Here is a 21,842-nt window from a genome sequence, read left to right as displayed (position 1 = left end):
TAGAGTTGCAAAATATTAGTTCCAGCTCCATCAGGCTTCTAGCTGCCCCTTCATGAATATATATATTTTTTTACTCTATGGTAAATAGTTAATGAGGTAAAAATGACAAAATTTGCATGTAGGCAAATTAGTTTAATAGAGTGATGTCTTCCTGGTCTGCTGAAAGTGACCTTTTTCCTATCAAAAGAATGACTAAAAATACTTTGAAAAGGTGGCATAGATGTCATTCCACAAATGACAAATCACTTCTCCGAACAATATAAAAATTATAAAATGCAATAACCTTAAATTCTCATCATACTGTAAATGTGTCCTCTGCTGCTGCATTTATCAATTTAATAAAAGGAAATTAAGCATATTATAAAATACCCATTTATGGGGCAATTTTTAATCCAGGGAATAAAAATGAGAAGCACATGGTTAATAGCAAGAAAATATTGCAAAAATGTAGACCTATTTTTTCCAGAAGGTTTGACTGACTATTTACTTGAATGACCTCCATTTAAAATATATTTTTTATATGGAGTGATGTATGATATGGCAGTCTTATGATTCCCTTTATAAAAATTGCTCACAGTTAATTTGGTATCTTATTTAAAAATTAACACATTAATAATGCACGCAATAAGGCCTAGTGATGTGTCTTCCATACTGATTACATTGTACAATTAGACATACAAAAAGAAAGGGACAAGATAAATACCTTATGCAAATTCATGCCAGGAAAAAAGGTCTTTCAAGTATTTGCAATGCCTAGGAGCATAAAAGACCTGAAAATATAGTTCTAGGTCTTGAAAGGAGATGATCCATGTGGGGAACATATTTCTGGAATGGAGCAAGTTTTTATTACAAAGCTAGATTTGCCAAATTGCTATTGAAACTTGGTTTGATGGTTAACTTTTCCATCAAGGTAAGATACACAAAAAATTGGAGCAGAAGGGGAAGATTTCAAATTTCTGAAGAACACTGATTCTTTTTTCACAGTATCTGTTTCCTACAGATAGCTCAGGAGTTTTGGGCAGTAGCCTCCACTCACAAGTTTCCCTCACTGTGATGTGGATCCTGTGCCCACTGAAGTGAATGGTAGAGATCCCACTGATGCCAGTGATGCAAACTGTCACTCTTCCCACATTACTCCTCCCTGCTTATATTGTATAGTCTGCACAGTGTGTCCCATAGAGACCAGGAATATTTAACACTGTTACAGCATTTGGTCAGGTCTGATATAAAGGAAAAGGCATGAAATTAGTGTGGATGTAAACAGAACAGGAATTGGAAACTTAGGGACTTAAAGACAAAAGTGTGCATCACTGATTTGTCGAATGAGATGCACGCTGCTCCTTATGCAGCACAGGGAGTCTTCCCACTATGATGACTGCACCCTCTGTGCTGCTGGATCTGGCTGAGGCTGGGTTCATTTTAAAGGATCTTGGACTAAGGTCAGGTACGCACATTTCAATGTAGCATTTCATACATGCCAATCTGCATGCTGAGAGCAAAATTAGACACATTTGTAGATAGCTATGGGTCATTTTTTTTAGTGTTCTGTCCTCTGGAGTATGTTGTCTTATATTGTTATATAATTATATCTTATTCATCTGGGCAATCCCAATTTCATCCATTCAGGGAGAGACTGTGTACAGAGAAGTAATTTTTATTTCCATTCTTTTCCGTCTGACTATACCCCCACCCTCTCCTCCTCCCATTCAGCCCTTTCAGTACTGCTGCAAGAAATTATATGCTGGTAATATCATTAGAAATGTATTCAGCACTTGAAACAGAAAAGTAGTTGTTTGCAGTTGCCTTATCCACTACTTTTTCCATATGGTATCGGTAGTCTTGGCATGTAAAATGAGGTCCACTATATATTATGTTCTTTGTTTGACCTTACTTGTAACAAAGGTAATAGAAACCAGTCATCAGTGGTTATGTTTTGACTTACCGTAGAAACTTCTCAAGTAAAAAAAAAAAAAAAAACCAAACAAAAAAAAAAAAAAACCAAGAAAATGTTATTTGCTTACTGGGGTAAAGCAAATTATTGCTATCTGTATAAAAAGTGGGAATGTCTGAGGCAGGTGGCTTTGGTAGCACATTCACTCCTTCAGACCTTTTCCCTCTGCTATGTTGGAATGCAGTGTGGTGCTCTGCGCTTCCCTACAAAAGCTAAGCTTACTGAGTATCTGCTTTTTCATTCAATTGGCACATTCACCTTTTTATTTTTCCTTTCAGGGTCCAAACTGTCATCACGAAAAAGGTGGAAAATAATTACAGCTGTGGCAGATGTTTATAACAGTGACAACTGAGGCAATATATTTATATAAACTGCTGATCTTTCAAAGGTAGCTATAGAGACTGGAAAACCTGCAGACCCTAATGTAAAATCACTTGTTCCAATGGGTTAGCAAAGAAAAGAAAACAAACAACTCGTACATACTTAAGAGGACTAATTTGCTTCCTATCTGGGATCTGTTCAGTTTTACACTGAAGCAGGAGAGCTACCAAACCATTGTACACAGAGGCGCCTACTCATAGATGTATAAATCCAATTGATGAGCACTATTGTCCAAGAGCTATTTTCAACTGTTTCCCAGCTGTTTGAGCTGGGAATCAATAATGCTGATGCAAAGCTAGAAAGCAAGGAAGAAAATGTCCCTCACAGACTTCTGACCCTGTGTCCTGGGTTCAGCTGTAACAGTTATTTTTCTCCTTCCTAGTAGTTGGTGCAGTGCTTTGTTTTGGCTTCAGTCTGAGAACAACGCTGATAACACACCGATGTTTTTAGTTGTTGCTAAGTAAAAGTTTACTCTGATCAGGGACTTTTTAAGTCTCATGCTCTGCCAGTGAGGAGCAGCACAGGAAGCCAGGAGGAATCAGAGACAAGATACCTGACCCAAACTAGCCAAAGGGATATTCATATACAGCACATCATGTCCAGTACATAAAATGGGGGGAGTCACCTAGAAGGCCCAGATCGGTGCTTGAGGCAGGTTGGGTATCAGTCGGCAGGTGGTGATCAATTGTATTGTGCATCACTTATGTTTATTGCATATTTTTTTCTTTTCCTTTTTTAGTTTTTGTCGTAGTTTAAACCCAACCGCAAAGCTCGTTCAGTCACTCCCCCCCTCTTCTTGCTCTCCCCCTGCTCCTGGAGGGACGGAGGGGAGAATCAAAAAGAATGCAGCTCCCACGGGTTGAGATAAGAACAGTTTAGTAACTAAGGTATAACACAAATCGCTACTGCTACCACCAATAATAATAATGATAAAGGAAATAACAAGGGAAGAGAATACAACACCCCAGAACCAGCCAACCGATAACTCCCCCACCCCACCCAACCGAGCATCAACCAATACCTCGTCCAACCCCGCAGTCTACTAGGCCTTCTGGGGTAACTCTCCGTTATACCCCTGGGCATGACGTGCTGTGGTATGGAATACCTCTTTGGCTATCTTGGGTCAGGTGTCCTGTCTCTGCTTCCTCCCAGCCTCCCCTCATCCCTGGCAGAGCATGAGGCTCAGAAAATCTTTGGTCAGACTAAAACATTTGTGTTATCAGCTCTGTTCCCAGGCTGAAAGTCAAAACACAGCGCTGCACCAGCTACTAAGGAGAAAAAATGACTGCTACTGCTGAGCCCAGGACAGTTTTATGTTCTCTCCCCTTGTTATTGTTATCAGTAGTAGGTTTATATTATACTTTAGTTATTGGACTGTTCTTATCTCAACCTGTGGAGCTTATATTCTTTTGATTCTCCTCCCCATCTAGCCCAGAGCAGGGGGAAAGGAGAAATGAGTGAATGGCTGCGTGGTTCTGAGTTACTGGCTGAGCTTAAACCATGACACCATGTTACTTCTGTTATTTTCAATTCTTTGAAAGCAATAATAACCAGAAGCCTCATTTGTAGATGGCGTCCCTAACACTGGACACTTTACGAACAGATATATCTCCTGCACATCACAGCTTAAAGTCTGTATACGGGACTAGTGGCTTAAGGGAAAAGAAAGGAATTATTTTGACAAAGTAGAGCAGATCAATTTCCGCCATCTACTACCCCCCCGTCCACATTTTCAGGTAAGCCCATTCCTTTGTGTGATTCTAGAAGGAAAGGGCCAGGAAGGAGAGCATGGCTGTCACATTTGACTGACCAAACTCACACGCCCTCCTCCTTGCCCTTGCAGGGAGCACATTCTTACTTGTCCATAACCCCAGTTTGCTGAGCTGGCTGAGAAGTTATCTGGGATGGTACTGATGTTTAAACAAGTAGTAAGTCTCTATGACCAAGTCAGGAATCATCAGATGGCATAGATTATTTTTTACATCGGTGATGCCGCTAACACTTTGGATACCAAGCATATTGTAAACCCTAAGGATGTTCCGGCAATGCACATAGAACCTCACAAAATTCTCCTGAACGTGCTTCTTAGCTTCTCCATTCAAAGAAGGACCCCAAGAGTAACTGCCTTGTATATCTATGTCATTTTAAGTAATACCCAGAATTACATAGCATCAATTTGGACCAGTATGTAACAAACTCCTTCTGGAGACCATTCACCACTCACCATCCGTCTTTCACCATTGCTTCCTCTCCACTGCTCAGCCCTCTTCATAATGTAGCTCAGCTCCTGACTGGAAATCTCTAAGTCCAGTGGAACAAAGAATGTGCCTTCTTCACCACGAAGACGTTGAAATACATCCAAAAGCCAACCTTCACTGTGTAGCCTAAGAATAGAAATACATATTTGGTTCAGTTTTGAAAGGACTCTTCATGCAAAAAAATGAAAAACATGTCTTACCCTTTTGTAGACTTCTAAGTCTTGGGTTTCCTTTCACAACTATGTTCTCTACCTGTAAGTAAGAATCTTCTATTTTCTCTCCCACAGAACCTTCCCCAACCATGTTAAGACTTTACAATACCCTAATCAAATCATGTGAACATAAGCAGCAATTTCTTTTAAGTATTTTAAGATACCAACTTCCCCAAAAGATGCTGATATTCTTTTCCTTCAGACATGTCCAATGCCTGGTAGCACTGGGCTGTCTTTAGCACTGGGCTAGGTAACTAGTTCCAGTGCTTACTTACATGGAGTATCTCAGTTAGGCATAGATGGAAGTCCTGTTATGCCAGGGTTCAATAAGGGGTAAACCACATCATATAGAAAGGAACTACTCACCATTTTTTTTAACCCCAAGCCTGAAGTCTATACAATCTAAACTTTTCTTGATGTCAGAAAAGTTAATTTTGTTTGCTGGCTTTGTTTTTCTATGACATTTCTGTGCTGTGGTAGGGAATTGAGTAAGTGCTACACAATAAAATTCTCTACCACAAGAAAGGCTTGCTGTGTGGTATTTCTTAATGTAGGTGAAACCATTGTGAGGCTTTTGAAAAAGCCTAGTGTCACATTTTTAGCCTTAGATGAACTCTAGAACTTCAAAACATAGCTGTTTAATTCAATGGAACCTCTTCAAGTTCGTCTCTTTCTCATTTTACTTTTATTCCAAAACGAGGGGTTCAGCAAATAAAGATGAGAAAATCTGGAATCTCAATCTTGGATGCTGAACTGAGGTCTTTCCTTTTGTAGCCTCTTCCAAGCTAACACTTTATTACAATTAAGCCATTGCTTGGTGCCAATCTCAGCTTTTCTGTCGTTCCCAGAGTCTGACTGGGTAGTCACATGAAGCTCAGGGATTGCTGTGTGGCACTCCAATCAACAAAAAGCCCAGGTTTCTGTGAGGCTGTACAGGTCATTAATTTCTTGGCAGGTCTGACAGAGCACAGGCAGAACTTCTTTGACCCTCTGAGATCTCACCCTTCTTATGTATGGCAGCACTAGATGCAGATCTTGTGGCTGATCTTTATTATTTAGTCTTGCAGTGGCATGTATATGCTAACCAATATGTGTGCGGGTGAGGTAAATCAGAATGAAGTTCACATTTACACTAATCGTACATCTCTCCTTACAGTGCACATGGTAACTGCAGAGAAGCACACTTAATAAGATGCTTAGTACTATTTTGCCCACAACTGAGATTTAGTGTGGAACACAAGTAAGATGCACCAACAGAAAGTATTTCAACTTGCTCTCAGGAGGAGTTTTAGCATTCGGTTCAAAGGGGAATATGTAGCTTAGGGTCAAGTTCTATATCCAAGAGTTTCTGTGATGGAGTAGCTATTCTGATACTGAAGTCTGGCAGCCTGCCTCAACATCAGATTAGGGACATATATCTCCTGCTTTGCTGTAAAGGAGCTCTCTGTACCTTTTTTCCCGACCCTCCTTTTCTGAAACATTCTTTTTGAAGCTGCAGTCCTAAACTTGCTGTAGTTCCCAAGATGTCATTTTGGGATCTTCTTATCAAATGAAGAGAGAAGCTGGAAGATAACTAATCGAGATGTAGGAAATATAAACAAACTGGCTACCAAGAAATAATGGAGAAATCTTTAAAGTGTGAAATGCAAATCATTGCTAAGGCAGAGTAAGACAGTATCTTAAAACACACTAGAGAAAATTTTTTATAAATAACTAATACTCTTTATAGAGTAATTTTCCAAAATCTACAGTATCTTCGAAGAAAAGGTTGTTTCTTAATCCCTGGATCTACATCAGATGTTCTTTTGACACAATAAATACATTTTTCCAAACATAAGTTAGAATTATCTTGTGCTTAGTTGAAAAACCAGCAATCTAGCTGGTAGGCTTTCTGGCCTTCTGCTCTTCTTGAAACAACAATATTCTACGGTGTTCGCCTTTGAAATTCCAGGTCAGCAATTTAAATGACTTGCCACTTATCTTGCTTAACAAGAAAAAGACCTTGCCATTTATTTAAGCTCACTTCATGCAACATTCTTATTTCAAATGAAGTAAAATTTAATGCAGTTAAATTACTGTCTATTTGCTGCCATAAACATTTTCTATATGAAGATTTTAAGCACATGGTTCTAAACAATATAATTAACTTTGAATTAATTAAAAATCACGAAGCCTGTCTTCCAGCTTTGTTCCTTTTGCCCAAAAGTACTCAGCCTGCTCTTTTACCTAGTTCAATTTCTTTTCTTTGGCACAAAACGTAAAACACTTCTTCTTGCTCCTTAACATGGCTTCTTAGAAATATGACAGTAATAATTTCTATTGCTAATGCAATAAAGAGCAAAACAAAACTCAGGTGCTATTTTCTAGATGTATGAGACCCAGTATAATACCTTACAAGTTCATTTATTTATCAGGAAGGAAACATTGAAGTGATTTGCTATCCTGAGTCAGATTGAAAAACTGACTTCTCAAAAATTTACACAAACCAAAAACTGAAGGGTAGTTTCCATGGTTTAAAAGTTTATTACATCTTCACTTGAGCCTTTCTCACCCTTTTTAGGAAAACAACTGTAAAAAAAAAAAACAAAACAAAACAAAAAAAAAACAGTTTTGCTCTTAACATCTTAACACTGAAAAATGTACATTTTTTGAAAGTTAGGAGGGTTTTTTTACATTTCAATACCAGGAAATTTAGACTCTTTCCAGCAGACACTTTTACTTGAGATGGGCCTGCATTTTCTCACAGTGCAGAAAACATTTCACCATCAAGTTCCTGACTGTTTCTAACTTCTAGTAGAATTAAAATGAAGGAATTGCAACCAGTGCCACTTCATTTTTCCAAAAAGTAATTAGAATATCTCTCCATGCCAGATGTACTACAGACTCCCAAGACACCCAAGGGGAGACAGATTTATTGAGGTATGTTGGTTTGTAAAGACACAAATAGATGCCTAATGCTTCTTATCCCCTGCTTATGATTTCATTAGCTTCCTGGTTGTTCATCAGTGCTGCTGTGAAGCTTTCTAGCTGTGGCAGAAACAGATATTTCCCCAACTTGCTTTGGTGGTCTGGTGGGCTCACTGCTCTTATCTCTTTTTTTATACACTGCTGAAGACTTCAGTTAAATGGGAAATTGCTGAGTAATTCTAAGCAATGCTACTAACTCCACTATTGAAGAGGCAAAATGTTTCCTGTAGACTGGTGTATTAGGGCAAAGAAGAGCATCCCTCAGTATTTATACTCATTTACCTCACAAGATAAAGATGTGGTAGATGCCTATGCCAAAACAAAACAAAACAAAACATGTTTTCTGCATCAAGCAACATTACATTTGAATATATTTGAGATTGAATACCTGAGAAATGTTCACAAAAAGGGGTAATACTGCTTTGGTTATAATAATGTTTTATCTTAGAATCATAGATTAGTTAGGGTTGGAAAGGACCTTAAGATCATCTAGTTCTAACCCCACTGCCATGGGCAGAGACGCCTCCAACTAAACCATGCCACCCAAGGCTCTGTCCAGCCTGGCCTTGAAAACTGCCAGGGATGGAGCATTCACAGCTTCCCCGGGCAGCCCATTCCAGTGCCTCACCACTATTGTTACATCAATATGCAGGAAACAATGTAATGAATTGCAGAGGTGCTTTCTTTAAAAACATTTTAAAAGGTTTTAATGCTATCAGTAGTGGCCTGACAGTGTGCTGCTCAAGAGACCTAGCCAGGTCTAAGATTCCCAGTGTGTTGGGCTGTGGACGTACAAGAAAGACAAAGTGGATCCAAATTCAGAAGCTCATAGTATAAGTTTACTCAGTACAGACTTCAGTATTCAAAATGTTTTTTGTTATCAAGCAAAGAACTTCAAAGACCTTATGCACTGTAACAGATTTTGTTATCTTCCCTTTGCTTTTGCATTTTGCTATGAATCATTTTTAAAATGTGTCTTACTAAGACAACTTTTTTCCCCCAGTAACATTCTCCCCCCACCCCTTTATTGGAAAACATTATGGGAAAATTGATCCAGAAGGAAAGGAACCTTTGATGATCTTGCACCTGTTCCCCAGACAATGAAGATGCTGGTAATATTCTCATAAAAACCTGCCTTACAAATGTTTTAATTTAAATTAATTTTCCTGAGTAATAAACGACAGCAGCTAAAACTTATGAAGCTATTCAAAACTATTAAGTCAATGATTAAGAAGGCATTAACATCTCAAAAACTAATTAACTAGACTACCAGTACATTGGAGTTGTGTACAGCTTCCAGGAATGCAGGAGCTTTGAAATACTTTGCAGAAATTTAAATTGCCATTTATCTTTTTCTGCCTGCTGCAATGGAGTTTGTGGAAAGGAGACCGGGGGATGATTCTGTCAGATGGAGGGTGTATGCTGAACTTTTGTATTCTTACACCTGCCTGCATTCTTGCATTTCCATATGGAAATGCATTGTAGGTGCTCGCCACCACTCAATGTTCATCACTGAGTGAATTGAGGGCCAGTACAAAACTCAGACTGCATTATAGATGAGTCACTCAGACAAAAGAAAATACACTTTTTCATTCCATATATTAGGCAGCCTATCTTGTTCATTTTCAATGTCCCACACCTGTCCCTATTCACTAATGAAGCTAATGGGGTCTACTAGAAAGGTGGAGAGAAAGGTAATTGGTCAAATTTCATGATGAACTGAATATTGATAATGGGCTAAAGTAATGGAAAAATTATTTAGATTAAGACATGGCATGCAGTGGGTTAAAGCCTCAGTCACATCAAATCAAAAAACCTTATTCATCAAAAGGCATTAAGACTCTGTGGGCCATGGCAGACTTAGAGATTTTGCACACCCCATCATATGTTGCTTTCTGAATTTTTACTATTTCTCACAAAACTCTGCTTGGAAGACCAAAAATGTCTTCCAAAGTACCTAAATAAAAGATATACATACTTCAGAGCTTAAACCCTTGACAGACACCATTGTCTGAAGCTAAAGAAACAGAAGCTCCTAGAATCCATGAAAAATCATTATATCAGTTGTGTTCTTGTTGAAGAAATAAATGGCTCTTTCTCTGACTCGCTGTACCCACCAAATACTAGTGCATTAAAAGTTAAGAAGGAGTTAACCCCTTCTTGATTGTCTACAACTCTGGGCTCTGGATATGTGACACTGATATGTCTTTTCTCATGTCACCTTATTTTATCTTACAGAAGAAGGGACTTGAGCCTAATCTCCTGGGGGAATAATGAGACATACCTTAAAAAGTACAGATACAACACTGTTGATGAGATGATGAATATGATTGTATAAAGCATCACAGTGATTAAGGCTCCAGGAATCCACGACTCCTCTGCTCTTAGAAAGACCCAGGAGAGCTTGGCAGCGTCAGCAATAGGTTTCTCTACACTGTTCCCAAGTCGCTGTCATGGGTGAAAAATATCAACATGAGACAATGTCAAACCTGGTTAGACTATTTACCTATAGGCACCATGAAAAAAAATATTATTTTCTTTATGAGGTTTCAACTGTAATATGTGGTGGACATAGCTTGAAATTTAGGATTCTGCTACATAGAATTTGAAATTAACCACCAGATGTTTTCTGTTTTCTGGTTTGCTTAAGTACAATTAAAACCTAGACTATATAGGTAGCTTATTGTCACAGTGAAAATACTCAATGTGAGACTTATTAACATATTTCAGGAGAACTGGAATAAGAAAAAGGCTTAAATTTGCCTTATTTCAATGGCTAGAGAGGCCTAATATTGAATAATTTCTACTTCTGCATTTAGGAGTGCTGAGTAAGCGGAAAACACCTGTGGCAGTGCATAATTCCAAACTGACCAGTCTCAAAATGACTTGCCCTTGTCACAAGAAAAATGCTGATTCCTTTCAGACTCATCAAGAACCCAAACATTTTCAGCATGTGCACTTTGGAGGGTGTATACACACCAATTCCCAGATCGGGTCATTGTTTGGTGCTACCACTGGAAAACAAAAGTAACCACCATGTTATCTGAAATGCCAAATGGGAGTGTCAGGGCATCTATGCTTGTTGCTAGCTGACACCTAGCACAGCTTTTCCACTAGCTTTGCAAATAACAGCATCAGTCAAAGAAGGTAGTGGGTTCACAAAGCTTGACTGATACCCAATGAGGTGAGAAAAATTGAGACAGCAACTACAAGTAGATCAACAGGAGGCACCAGCAGGGTTTTGTTAAGTTTTGCCCAAAGGGGTTGACCTTTCTTCAGGGAAAGAGAGATAAGTTCCTCCTTATGAAGCGGTATTTTAATTTATGTACATGCATTATCAAGTCTGTTTGCAATGTTTTAAGTCAGAAAATCAGATATTCCTTTCATCCTCCATTCCTAGTGTCCGGTCAGTCCAGTTTGGGAAGCCACAAAGAACAGCCTGTAACATGGAAGAACCAACAAGCATCAGCCATCTTATTTCATTTATTTCTTTCCTGAGAAGAGATAGAGACTCAAAGAGAACAATGCCTCTGAAGAGACCTGCCTGTATCACACTCCCACTGCTGTGGTAGAATCAAAGATACCTCATTCCTGTACAAAATAGCAGTCACAAGTTGTATCATTAATAGCTTCTCCAAAGGTACATGACTGTCATACACCCTACTTAGATATGCTATTAATAGTTTATGTTCAACTGCTCTATAATAAAAACCATGTATAACTATTTTCATTCTACTGAAGCTGAAATAAATCTTTAGCATACTAAATAATGATAAGGAATTAATATTCATAGAATTAAAATATTAATTTAATTGGGAATAAGGTGATTTGTTCATTTTTGCAAAGATTCAAGAAGAATCCTGAGGGTTCTGTAGCACTCTATGTTTCATTATACTTCCAGTAAAATGCAGGAAAAGGTTTTCCAAAAATTTATTATTGCCTTTTTTTTTATCCCCCATGTCTATTAAGAACTGGCTCCTGTATTGACATATTATTGCCCTCTGCTGGATCGACTTAGAAGAATTCAGCTACATATCATAGGTCTTCTACTGCTCAGAGATGAGATAAATTTTGCTCTTCCCTTTTTGCTTTTTAAAGTGACACAGTGACAGCTATTAAATCACATTGACACATTTTTCAAGGATGTGAAACTTCAACACAAAAAAATCCAGTCATTATTCAGAGAGGGAGTCTGTGACCTTTAGGCTTCAAGGAACCTGCACCTTCCTGACCAACTTGCCTGGACTAATCTTTAGGAATAGTCAAATCTTTCTCCCTGTTTTTGGCTACCTTTGCGTTGAAATGTGTAGTAGCAGAAAGACAATTACAAATCCAATGATGAGATATTCAAGGACTGAGATCCTTGAATGTATTTCTGCTCTCTTTCCACCCTTTGCAATACTGTTAGGTTTCTGTAACAGAAATTACAGGTCCCCAGGAGACACATAATAGCATATAATGACTAGCCACTAAGTCAGATCTCTCCATATTCATCACAAAAAATTAAAATACTCTGGTTCTGTTCTATCTTTCTGTTCTATCTTCTCTGCTGGCTCACTTCACTGCTTTCTTACCAAAGAAACTGTCTACCAAGGAAAATCCTCTGTACAGCAGTCACGTTCTGACATCCCTCCAGAGAGGCAAAAGTCTGAATGGCAAATAAGAATAAATTTGTCTCTTATCTGAGCAGTGCTTTCTGGCAAGGCAAAGATGGTGTGGGGGAAGTGTACTTTTCTATCAGTTTTTTCTAACAAAGAGATTGTGCCAACCTTTTTGTGGTCCTCGAAGACATGATCTAAGAAAGGTATCTTCATTTTAAATTGTTTAATTAACGTTTGTCAACATCTATCTCAGGTACTTATCGCACCACTGTGTCTTGCAGTTTGTAATGTTTTTGATGATGACACATTTACATGTGGTTAAGGAGGTGTTACTCTCTACAGTTAGAATCTACAGAGAGTGAACTGAGTCATCCTGGGAAAGCTCTGGCAGAAGTGGAACTTGAAATGCATTCTCCAAAATCATAGAAAAGTTTCTTACCCCTAGAACATCCCTCTACAAGCTGACAGTAAAGCAAACCTGAAATCACACATACGACATAATACCTAGAACTATGAGTTTGAAATCCCTCCAAATTTGCAACTGCTCTCTAGTCTTCTCTTAACAATAAAAAAACATTAGTTAGTAAACAGAGAAACCGCTGTCTCCAGGGCTATCTGTCATCTTTCATAAGTATTAAAGCCATTTAGGACAGCCAAATACAGTCTAGCACTAAAATAATGCATATTACCATAACACAACATTTTAAAAATGCTTGATCTAAAATAGATTGGCAAGTAAGCCTGAAATAGCTGCTGAAAGAATGCCAGGAGAAAAAAAAATACAAATGCAATAACACATGTAAGAGATATAGTTTCATTTTGGGAATGATACACACAGTATATTGTGTAATATTTGAACAAATGAGTTTCTACCAAAGATAATCTTGGTGGGTAAAACTGCCAAATTTTCACTATGAAGTACAGAGGGAAGTGTGCTTTTTTAATGCTGTAATGAAAATCTTAGTTGCTTTATTCCTATCTCATGTTTTCTTCTGACCAAGCCCTATTTGAAATTGTTAACAAATCCAGTCTGATGATAACTGAGCACAATTCCACTGAAGTCAATGGCAATGATTTTTCTCCACACGAGTGTGGGAAAGACACGCCTTTCTTCCAGGTTTTATGAATACACCAGCATTAGAAGGGAGCAAAGAGCCTTTATAATATTTAACTATATCTAGCCTGAATATTGGGTAAATACCCTTTTTTTTTCTCCTAATAACAATTAGGATGCAATTCTGTGCATGTTTTACACAGCAAAATTAAAAAACAAAAAAGCAGGCTGTCCAAGTGAAAACTTCAGTGTGTTGCCATATGCTTAAAATATTGCAATTACCACCCAAGTGAGCTGCAATTAAATTTGTTGAACAGCTGAATTTTAATTTTCAAAACCACTGAAATGGGAAACAGCATGGAAACAGTGGAAAATCACATTTTAACAGGACTTCTTAAAAGCAGAGCACAGGTTAGATGAGGAACCAAGAGACCTGAGAAAACCTGATACACAACAAGGACTGTAGATTACTGCTGAAGTGAGCAACAGAAACAAATATGTCTTTGAAAGACAGCCAAGGGGAGAAGAACAACAATACCACACCCCCAGAAAAGCTCTCAATGCTCTGCACCCACTGAAAGGACCCTCTGTCACCTACATAGTGAGAGCCAAAGCTGAAACACATGCCCTGGGAGACTGGGCATTACCTCGGATATGATAGAAGTTCCCAGCCACCAAAGTACAGATGGGATGCACAGTGCATACATAGGTAGAACTGGGAGCTTTGCTCTGACGATTTTATGTATGAAGAAGTTCTTCCATAAAGATTCCAGTCTTTAAATCTCAAGTCTTTTTAGGTGTGCCAGCAAACTATATTAACTACCCTGCATGTCAGAGGAGTGCACAATAACCTCTATTTTTCAATCTTGTCTGTTTCAGTGCTTAGAAAAATCTGAAGCGCTAATAACCAGGACTGCTCATTAACCCATCTCCATTAACATCCAAAATTGCAGTAATCCTTTTCAAAGCAGATGCAATCACTCCACACTGGTGGATTTACTTTCTTATCACCATATATGGCTTGTAGAGTGCTCTTAATTTTATGCAGAAACACAGTGACTCCATTAGATGGGAATTTTGTTAATAAAAAGGTAATGTATAACATTATTATTTAATTTCTTTTTAATTCTCATGTTCCATTGCCAGGGGTGGAATTTCATATCTTTCAGTGATTCACTGAATAAAACAAACTTCTACGTCAAGGTCTCATGTCCAAGTTATTTTAAGTGACTTACCCCCAGGAATGAATCCACTGTGAACACTGCCAAGGGGTCTAGCATTGTCCAGAGTCCCATAGCTATGATAAACTTTGACAAGAAGGAAGGGAATGAGTCAAACAGCTGTTGACAGCCCCATCTGATCAGGACCATAAGAAGCATCCCTGCATTCAAGGTTAGGGGTCCCACCACAACCATGATCAACTCTTCACTGGTCCTCAGCAAGGAGTTCTGGTAGCATAGTTCAACAGTGTGAGGGAAAATCTGGAATCTGTAAATAAGCAAAAGGAGAGAGTTTGTCTGTGCTCCTGGGTAAACCATTAAAATTAATAGAATCATGCGTACAGCATGCTGCATTGCAAAGCTGCTTCCCCCTCTTGGTCACAACCCTCTGACCAAAAACTTCGGGAAGCTACTCAAAAAAATAAATATTTTTTTCTTCCTGCCTCCATGTCCTTTGATCCCCTCTGACTTTTAGTTCAGTGGATGCATATCCAGGCCCTTGGGACTGTGTAGGCAAGGGATATACAAAGATATCAGCTCCCAGAAGCACCAATGTAAGCACAGGCCACAGGAGCTCACTCCTTTCTGCATAAAGTGAAAATGTGATATGGAAGACACAGCTTTTAACATCCCTAAAGTCACTAGAAATTTCCCTTTTGCCACCATGGAATGGTGAGACTTGCAAAGCTCACACAATGAGCACTTGTGCTGGCACTGTAGGAAGCAGGAACTACATGGTATTGTAAGCTACATATAGATGCTAAAACTTAAGGCAAAAATTCCAAGCCAATCAAAGTGACTGAAATTCTTCTTCTAAATAAAGATGGGGTGGTTTGCTTCTCACTTTGGTTCTGACTCTTGAACAGTCCCACTATATTTGCTGGAACTAGAAAGCCCTCAATTCAGTCTCATGTTCTGCAGGCACACAGCTACAGATCGGGATGTTGATCCAGGGCATCTTGGCTTGAGAACATCATTCCTTATCTAGCTGACTGTCAAGGACAGCTGTGATTAGTGGCTCTGAACATGACCACCTCTCTCTCACATGTTGCTTCCTTCTGTTGTGTTTCCTTTGCTCTCTCAGACTCTTGATGCTTGGTCTCCCAGAAGTTTTAATGCCAGCTGGCCAAGCCCACCTGGACTGTGCAAGGCCAGAAGTGAGAGATGGCTGCTTTAATATTAATATTTAGAAGACCACCTTAACAGTTCCAGTGCTGCCCAATCTGCTCAGATGCCCCGTTCAAATTTTAGCCGCTAATCACAGTATCACAGCAGACATAGCTCACAGAGTTGTATGTTACTGTCTCCTACTGACTGATTGAGGTTTGCATCTCACTTGAAACTGGGATAAAAAGAAGATTCTATTGGAGAAATCTTCCCTTCCCTAAGCATGATGGATCATTTTTGTTCTGTAAACCCCTTCTCTACCCCACAGCAACATACAGAGATACGGAGAATGAGGTATATATCACCTTGAGGACCTGTTCTCCATCTTAATTTTTTTTCCATGTTGAGTAATGTCAAGTAATGATTTTCCTGGAACTCTCTAAGTTCTGGTTCCCAAGCTGAAGCTAATGTATCATACCGTTAAAATATGTCAATATGAGGGCTACTGTAGCCCTCACAGTAAAACTGATATGTCAAAATTGAATTCTTCAAAGTATTTTACACATAGATGACTTTGGTAACATCAAATATGTTTTAAATGCCTTAGTTTTGTCCACTTTCTACTTATTTTTAAATACTTGATCCAAAATGACAAATGATTCCTGTGGAAGATACATAACCTGCTGAGTATCTCAGAAGGGACAGAGGTAGGTATGACACAAGATATACAAATGGACACATCCTGTTCTGGGTTGAAAACTCACATTTTTAACAGCTTCACATTTCTGTTAGGGTCACATTTAAATATAAGATCTTCTGGAGTCTGGATGTGGTCCTTGTTCTCCTAGTCTGTGCAGGCTCCTATAAGGGCTTGCATGCAGAGCCCTCAGCCTAAGAGCATGAGTCTTAGTCATCATGTCTCTAAACAGCGCAGAGGAACTGCCTTGAATGAAGCTATTTGTAGAAACATTCTGACAGACAAAGAAGGCAGGGTGACTTACTTTGTGACAGGAACTGGGATGGACTGAAGGAAGAGCCATTGGCTCAAATAATGGAGGTAAAGTCTCACAAACCAAAGCAAAACCACCAGCAGCACAAGCAGCCAGAAGTCCCCAGAGCGCCAGTGTCCAGCTCCCAGCTCTGAGAAGGCTGCATACACCACAAAATGGAAACGCTCAGCAACCTGTCTGGATAGTTTCACTTCAGCAGCAGAACGGCAACTGGAGATATATGGAAACAAAACTAAGAGTCATTCAGAAAACCATATAAGAAATAGCAATTGCTAAAACACTGTAGAGTTCTGTTATACAGATAAACATGGCACAGTTTCTGATTGACCAATGTATCTAACAGTAGAAAACACATTTTTTCTGTTACTGTCTAGGAGATACGTGGCTTCCTCCCAGAAATTATGCCTCTGCTTTTATAAAGAAAACATTTAAAATCAAGTTTTTAAAAGTCTTTTGCTTTCATTTTCCATTTAATTTTTTCACAGATTGCTCTCCGATGAACACTTTATTACTTTTTTTCTTTCTGAGAAAATGGTAAAAGAACTTGTCATATACGTACTGGAAAAGTATTCATTTTATTGAAAAATGTGAACATCTTTTTGGCATTTGGGTAAGAGAACTTCAGTCAAATATTTCAGCAACACAATGTGGGCTAAAACTCCTCTTTAAACTAGTTTCAAGTGAAAGAGAAAATAGAAAGCAACTTGCACTGTACAGTATTCTGCTACTGAGCGTGGTGTGATTTGCCCTTTAAGCTAATTACTACAATGCTTCAAAGGCAGGGGAAGGGGGGGGAAAGGGAGAAGAAATGAGATGCAGAGATGCAGACTTGGCATTATGTTTCCCAGAAACTGCAGTCTCTCAGCTGATTCAAAGCTGAAAAGACAGTAGCTTCTTTGACCTTTTGAAACTTCTAACTGTTATGATTATTTCCACTGATTTAAATGACTAAGCAGTTGAGATGTGCTCTAGAACCAAATATGATGTCATCATGCTCAAGCTGTTATTTATATTGATTAAGGCTTCTGAAAGTTCAGAAATATAAAGATCTTTTTGTGGAAGAAAACATGCTGGCTTTTTTAAGTGTAGTGTATGACTTGAGAAGAAGCAACAGCAATACTTGCACTGTACTTTATACTCTTAAATCTTCTATGCTATTTTAAATATTTTCCTGCCTACAGATACAAATTTCTTAAGTTGTTGAATACATTTCTTTCCCCAGCAGTCACAAAAAGAACTGTGAACAGCAGTGGAGAAAATAAAAGTATTCTGCATTTGGTCTAGGTTTGCATGAAAAAGCAAAGAAAATAAACCCAAACTTGCCAGCCGTAAGTCTGGATTTTGAGACCAGCCTTGGCATTATGCTACTCCTGATCCTCAGCATTGAGCAAGATGAATGTGTATTAAGAAAAGGCATGCTGTCAGCCTATTCGTTTTCTCATGAGAAGGCTCAAGCTTCAGTTACCTGTTTGTCTTAAGAACAAGAGGAATCGTCAGGGACACACCACAGAAAAACCATGTTTTATGTCACTAAGGCCTCAAGTACAAATCACCAAAACTTTTCACGGAAGCAACTGCTGGGCTGAGATATGCGATCCTTGCAGTGACTGCAGGTTGATCTTTCAGGTGTTTTGAAGGGCCTTTTAAGACAGTGCAGTCCACTTTGCTTATATCTTAATCAGTCACAATGTCCTACTTTACAGACTTAAGGCCACATTATGAGTTACCTTCCTCATATTGTAGTTATTTACCCAGAGCAGTCTACAGGAACATCACAACACATTTCATTAGTGTTATGAAATCGCAGTCTAGGCTTGTGTGAGAAAGAGACAAAGAAAAATGAAAATAAGAAATATCATTGACTGTGGTACTATACTACAATAACCACGGCATCCTGAATGTTCTGAACGCTGAAGCTAGATTGCACTACATTTGCTTTAATATAAAGAAATTGTTATCTTTAATAACTTCCATCAAAACCTAATTTCAAGGTATTCAATCCTTGAGGAGAGTTAATAGGGCAGGATTAGACAACAGTTATTTTAGTTAGACCAAATAGTTTATTGTTTGTGAAAAAAAAAAAAGAAAAATAATATATATGCTGTCTTAGCTCATAATACACTTCTGATCCTTCATCAAACAAGCAGAATTACATAGATGTCCCACCCAGCCTCACCCATGTCAGAAATTCACGTCCCACAAGGATCACTGCCAATCTCCATCTCTGTGCCAAGAGCACAAGCAACAATGTATTTTCCAGAAAAGTCTGGGTTTAGATCACCACCTCATTTCATGTAAGAGTCATCTGCTACCAGATCATTTAGGATCAATTTACTAAATGAAGCTACTTCTGAACAAGCAACACCAGAGTGAAATGCTCAATATACCACCTGTAAATGTTTCAAGACATAAATCCTTCCTCCAACCCAACACACAGATTGAGAAAGAGGACATGCAGACCAGAATGCTGAAAACACTGAGTCTTATTTCATGCACAACAGCCCTCAAGTGCCAGAAACACTTGAGAAACACCACGTTGGGATGGTAAGATAACTTCTTCCTCACAGAGGCAGGACCTGACAATGAAATCAGTACTTTCACAGCAGTTTCATGAATACACTTACTCCAGCACTGTTAGTCATTATGTGGAAGCTGCTTGTGTGCTTGTGTAAGAACCATGAGCACACCATAAAAAGTGTGGCTATCAAACTTACCCAAGACTGAGGCAGCAGTGAAAATACTCAACCTGTGCCTTCATTACTCTATTTCTCCCCAGCCTACTTCCACTTTCAAGAAGTTGAAAGAGACCTAATGTCTCTATCTGTAAGCTATGTCATCCCTGCTGAGATGCTGGCTCTCTCAGCAAGGGAATCCACCTACTCAACAAACTTTCAAAGAAAAGTAGATAAATTCAGAACACATTTGCTGTTATCAAACCCTAGAAGCCTACTACTGGCAATGACCCTGCTTAAACAAGCAGGGAATATCTATGATGTCTTCATTTCAGTGAAGCTTTCTTCTGAAAAAAGCAATATCTGCCCAGAAACTCCACAGAAAGCCAAGCTTGCTGGAAGTTAAAAAAATAAAGAAAAATAAATCCATTAAGTAGAACCAAACAATATTAATTTTTACTTTTTGAACAGCAATTATTTTTTTAAAGACTTCATGATTTTCATCATAAACCTTGATCATCATTCCAGCTTTTAAATCGAAATTAAAGTCCTCCTTACTTAACTTGCCAGAAGTCCGTGTTCTGAGTGTCACTTCTGCACTGGCTTGTACTTCCCTGTGACTGTGTAACACCTTGACATGAACACCACCAGCAAACAGTAGAAATTGATGGAAAATGCAGCATATCCAGTGACTCAGTGAAGGCCCCAACCCATAACTGGAATCTCTTTACTTACTTTAAAACAAATTCAGTGAGCCCCAACTTACTTGTAAGTTACAGCAAACTATTCCTGAGTACTCATTAATCATGCTATAAGGCTGTTTACTGCTTGTCACTTCAAAACACTGGGATAAATTATATTCTTTATTGACTGTTTTGAAGAATGAAGAAAGGAAGAGGCTGAAACATGAAATGAAATGCACTAAACAAGTGGAAACAGCCCCTTTAAATATTTTTAGCTGGTGCTACTAGTGAAAGCTCATGGGTGGAGTGACAGTGCTGGCAGATGCAGTTTTCTGAATAGATTTATATAAAGTTGCTGTAGGGCAGAGAGCATGAGTATTACCTTTCAAAAACAAAACAACCCCCTCAACCCCACAAAACCAACAAATCTCAACCCTTGGGTGAAAACTATATAAATCTCCAAGTGAGAAGCCACTTGAGCAATGGATTTATCCATGATTCCTTGGATTACTGGTAAGTAATTTGGCTCAATGTTTCTGTTCTAGGGCATTAGTTTTGCATTTTTCTTTGCAAAATGCTGCAGTAACAAACAGCAGAGACCAGATTACCATAAAAGCAGGTCAATTATTTCAATAAAAATTGTTCAGAAGGAAAGAAACAATGCACAGATTCTCTTAAGCTACACTTGATGATGATGACAGAAAAGTAATGGCTGATAGAAGGCAGTGCGTACTGTTGGGTGACAGCTTTGCTGCTGACAAACTACGGTGAACATGTGTATAATGCACCGCAAGAGTGGCACTTACAGCTGATGGTGGGATAGGTTCTCAGCTGATGCAGCCCTGCTTGCTCCAGAGCTACAATGGTATATACCAGCTAAGGTATTCAGGATCTAGTCCTGGGCATATCTATTATTTACATTGCATAAAATAAGGCAAAATAAATGTTTTCTGTTACTCATAGAGCCAGAGAAGATTTTAAGAGCAAATGCAGACATGAATTACTTTATGCAAATTACTTTCAGGGAACCACAGTCCTGACAGCCCAAGAATCTGTGCCACATATTTATTCAGTTCACAAATAAAAAAGACCCTTCCCATCGTCACCATAAATGGTAGGTATTTAAATTTGGCTGTAAAGTCCATTACGGCTTATCAAAGTAATGAAGATGCAGGGAGTGTTGCCCACTGTTACTGCAATAAAATTCTATACACTTTCAGTGGAAAAGCACACCTGTATCTGAAGGCACATCTTAAAATAATACACTAGTACATGTAGCCCTTAAAATGGAAGCCAGTTAAAAGTACCACTGATGAAGAATGAGGCAGAATAAAATCTGGTTCATTCTATTTTTCACAACATAAACATATACATAAAATATATAATTGTTTTTATTATTGTTATTATTATTATTATTTTATTCCTTCTGCATAGTATTTTTCCATTATGGGTCTCATATTGCATTACAAAGAAATCGTCTTTATCCCAGGCTGTATCCTGATGGTACAAATGACTTTGCCCAATAAGCAAACAGCAGAGCTGTGAACTGCGCTCTGCTGAGTTACAGTCCATTATTCTATCCACTGGATTCCTAATGAAATATTTGTATGCGAAGTGAATATTATCAGGGAGAACATTTGCCTAGGATGAATATACTGGTTTTTCTCATCTTTTTCCCAAGACACACTTATGCATCATGGTCTTCAGTTTGCAAATGCCAAGAAAG

At 38.5% G+C, this 21,842-nt stretch overlaps 1 protein-coding gene across 1 annotated transcript in view; it reads right to left on the bottom strand.

The window, feature by feature from the left end:
* Positions 1-4,493: 4,493 nt before the first annotated feature.
* LOC136009042 (uncharacterized) overlaps positions 4,494-21,842 on the bottom strand; it is an 84,332-nt gene continuing 66,983 nt past the window's right edge. Inside the window, exons 9-12 of the mRNA XM_065669128.1 lie at positions 16,753-16,971; positions 14,660-14,912; positions 10,054-10,217; positions 4,494-4,716 (exon numbers count right to left, since the gene is read on the bottom strand). Of these exons, the coding sequence (XP_065525200.1) occupies positions 4,494-4,716; positions 10,054-10,217; positions 14,660-14,912; positions 16,753-16,971 (859 nt within the window). The remainder of the gene's footprint in view (positions 4,717-10,053; positions 10,218-14,659; positions 14,913-16,752; positions 16,972-21,842) is intronic.

Source organism: Lathamus discolor, chromosome 2 (genome assembly GCF_037157495.1).
Source record: "Lathamus discolor isolate bLatDis1 chromosome 2, bLatDis1.hap1, whole genome shotgun sequence".
In the NCBI taxonomy this organism is placed as follows: Eukaryota; Metazoa; Chordata; class Aves; order Psittaciformes; family Psittacidae; genus Lathamus; species Lathamus discolor.
Note: the sequence above shows the minus strand (reverse complement) of the source record. Positions and strands in the feature narration are given on the sequence as shown.